Source organism: Pyrus communis, chromosome 15 (assembly GCF_041283825.1).
Source record: "Pyrus communis isolate YQ-2024b chromosome 15, ASM4128382v1, whole genome shotgun sequence".
Lineage (NCBI taxonomy): Eukaryota > Viridiplantae > Streptophyta > Magnoliopsida > Rosales > Rosaceae > Pyrus > Pyrus communis.
The window spans coordinates 18,093,704-18,096,902 of record NC_142579.1 but is presented as its reverse complement, the minus strand read 5'-3'; the positions used below and the strand labels follow the sequence as shown (position 1 = coordinate 18,096,902).

Below are 3,199 nucleotides of genomic sequence, written 5' to 3'. Positions count from 1 at the left end.
AAAAGAAATAAAGCAGTAAACTACAAAGCTAAAGAGGAGAGAAAAATAGTGAGAATTATTTTTGTTGAACCTCATAAATATTATCTTTTTTATTTTGTATTCCACTACACATCGTGGATTTCACTGCATTCCCACATATTATAAGGAGACAAGTAACTTTCGATTTCACAACATTCTTACATATCAATTTAACATTGCAAAGTGAATGTCTCATATGTGGCTAGTTTGACATTGGTCATGCATTGACTTTCTGTTTTTCCAACCCTTGATTGTAGTTTTCTGTAATTTCTAGCTAGAATTTGTCAACAATCGAGCATTATCCTTATGCTAATAGTTTAAGTTGACTAGTTAACAAGGGCTGGGAAGCAATTTGGACTAAGGAGAACTATCTTAAAATCTCAAAAAGACAAGAAATATTATTTTGGAAAATGAGAAGAACTGTACATTTCATATTCTAAAAGTTAAGGGTTTTGATTCGGATTTACATTTAGGGATCATTTTGTGTACATAATCGTTATTTTAGCCAGATATAAATTGGCCCGGTAGATAATACTTTTGTCTTTAATTTAACTAAACCAATTCCTTCCGATTAATATAATTTAAAATAGTATTATTGTTCATAATAAAAAAATAAAAATAAACTTCTTAAAAAATAAGAACAACAACGTGATATTACTGATTCATTCTTTTAAGCTAAACATACATAACTTTATTGTTTGACCATACTAGACGTATAAACTCCATCGTTTGAGAGCATTACTAGGCTTATAAACTCCATCATTTGAGAGCATTACTAGACTTATAAACTCCATCATTTGAGAGCATTCATGGGACGATACGACCGTGACACATGAGAGTTTCACCCAGCTGAGTTTTAACAGCAGTTAAACCTCATTAAATGTTCATTGTAACTAGTAATATCTATAACTTGTATTTACTGCAAGTCACTCCTACTCACTTCCCAGCTGCAGATAAAACCAGTTAGACTTCAAACAACAGTTTCCTTTTTCGTATTGTTCCTCTCACTATTCTGCCTCCCCTCTGCACCTCTCTCTCTCTCTCTCTCTCTCTCTCTCATTGTGGTCAGTCAGAACCCCCATAACCCACCACCACCACCACACCCCCCATTTATTCACTTCCTGTTCCTTCCTTTTATCCACTCCATCACAAATTTAACCAAAACCTCTCTCTCTCTCTCTCTCGCTTATTGCCTTTGAAGTTACTTTCAGAGAAATTGGCAAGTGGGATTTCAAGATCTTTTTTGTAAACTTATTATCCTTGAAGGGTTGTGTTTAATTTAATCTGGGGGATGACTGCATGGTGACATGATATGCACATCATATATATATATATATATATTTATATTTTCACTACCATGAAAAACTCATTTTATCTTCATTTGAAAGCCACCAGAGCCATTGTCTTTCTGCATTTTCTTCTCTCTTCAATTCCAGCCTTTTGTTTTACTGCTCATCTGCCTCAGCCTCTCTCTCCTCCTCTTCGGGTAAGCACAAACATTTACCCTTCAATTAATTTAGGCCCGTTGATAATCATTTCATTTTGTTTTTTGCCTTTTTGAAAACTGAAAATCGAAAAATGAAAAATGAAACTCAAATTTTGAAAAATCACATAAATAGTTTTCATGTTTGAAAAACTGAAAACGAAATGGTTATTAAACAGTGTCTTAATTTTCATTTTTATTTATGATCAAATTGAAACAAAATTAAGGTTATAATTAGTTAATTAATGTTGTGCTAAAAATCGTGCAGGGCATGTTATTTGAGGAGAAAACCAGGCTGGGTTCAGATCCACCAAGCTGCCACAACAAGTGCAATTATTGCCACCCATGCGTGGCGGTTCAAGTGCCCGCCATTTCCAGCCACGAGCGGCGGGTCGAACCAGGCATGACCCGAACCATCCCCATGATGTTCTTTGACCCATCTCATCCAGGTACCAACAAGTACTCGAATTACAAGCCTCTGGGTTGGAAATGTCACTGTGGCGATCACTTTTTCAACCCCTAGATTTAATTCAAACTTCCATTGAATTAATTGGAAATGTTATGTCGAAATTAGAGGAGATGGATTTTGATTTGATTTGTAAACTATGAATTTTCTTCATTTAGTTTGTGATTTGTGATTTTGTAATTTTGCTTTAGGGAGTTCATGGGATAAATTTACACTTGAGAAAATATTATATTATACAATGTACATAAAATTGTAACAAACTTCTGACTCCAGCTTCGTTGTTACTCTATCTCTTTTCGTCGTTTTCATGTTTGTGAATTGTGATGTCTTTTATTTCTTTTATTTCTTTTATTTCTTGTTCAATTAAAATATAATGAGCAAAAATGAGTTTTATACTCTTTTTCTCTACTTCTAACACCTTGTTTGTTACAGCTTAGTATTACGCATTTAGCATTACAGTATTGATATCACTCTTTATATGTAAGTGAGAAGTTTTAGGTTCGATTCTCGCAAAAGACAAATTTGAACCAAATCATTTTTAGCACATTGTTAGGTTTAGCCCACTCTCTTCTCTTCTCTCAATGTAGATAATATTGTTTGTTTAACAAAAAAAAAAAAAAAAAAACCTTGTTTGTTTTTGTCTGTTGATATTCTTTACTTCAGTTTATCTAAACGCTCATAAATATGCGATGTGCTCTTGGATAAAAATAGTGTGTTGAATCAGTTTCCTTACCAATTAGGCTATGTTTGGTACGCGAAAATGAAAATTATTTTTTTCTGTATTTGGTAATCATGGAAGGAAGTATCACCTTTTAGGTTATAATGAGCATTTTCGATGGGAATTGTTATTGGCACTTCAAAAATCTCATTCTACACTCCTAACTTTCTATATTTGGAAAGAAAAATACGGTTGTGAGGAGTGTAGAATGAGATTTTTGAAGTGTCAATAACACTTTCCTTTTCAATTATGTCATAAAAAAGCAATTAATGTTTTATGTTAGTTTGGCGCGAGGAAGGAAATGATTGCCTGATGTGGATGGAGGACATCACTTTCCGGCCTATTTTCCTACAAACCAAACACACCCTTAGTCCTTAGTGTGTTGTGTTGGTCCCTGATCTGCAAATTAGGTAGCAATTTTACACCTTCGAATTTTACATTTGCAGTCATCTTCTTAATTTTGTGTCAAATGTGAAAATGTTCTTACGAAGCTTCTATTCCAGTTAGTTTGTAC

The 3,199-nt window shown here is 33.6% G+C and overlaps 1 protein-coding gene across 1 annotated transcript; it reads left to right on the top strand.

Annotated features, from left to right (window-relative positions):
* The first annotated feature begins 1,012 nt into the window (after positions 1-1,012).
* Positions 1,013-2,273, top strand: LOC148690616 (EPIDERMAL PATTERNING FACTOR-like protein 1). Its single transcript, XM_088686786.1, has 2 exons — positions 1,013-1,504; positions 1,770-2,273. The coding sequence occupies exons 1-2, from the start codon at positions 1,331-1,333 to the stop codon at positions 2,022-2,024; spliced, it is 429 nt and encodes a 142-aa protein (XP_088542912.1). The 5' UTR covers positions 1,013-1,330; the 3' UTR covers positions 2,025-2,273.
* Positions 2,274-3,199: the final 926 nt, after the last annotated feature.

Excerpts from the sequence above, each read along its gene's own strand:
- LOC148690616 (XM_088686786.1), top strand. The coding sequence starts at position 1,331 with ATGCACATCATATATATATATATATATATTTATATTTTCACTACCATG. Across the intron at positions 1,505-1,769 it reads CTCTCTCTCCTCCTCTTCGG|GGCATGTTATTTGAGGAGAA; the intron begins GTAAGCACAAAC and ends AAAATCGTGCAG.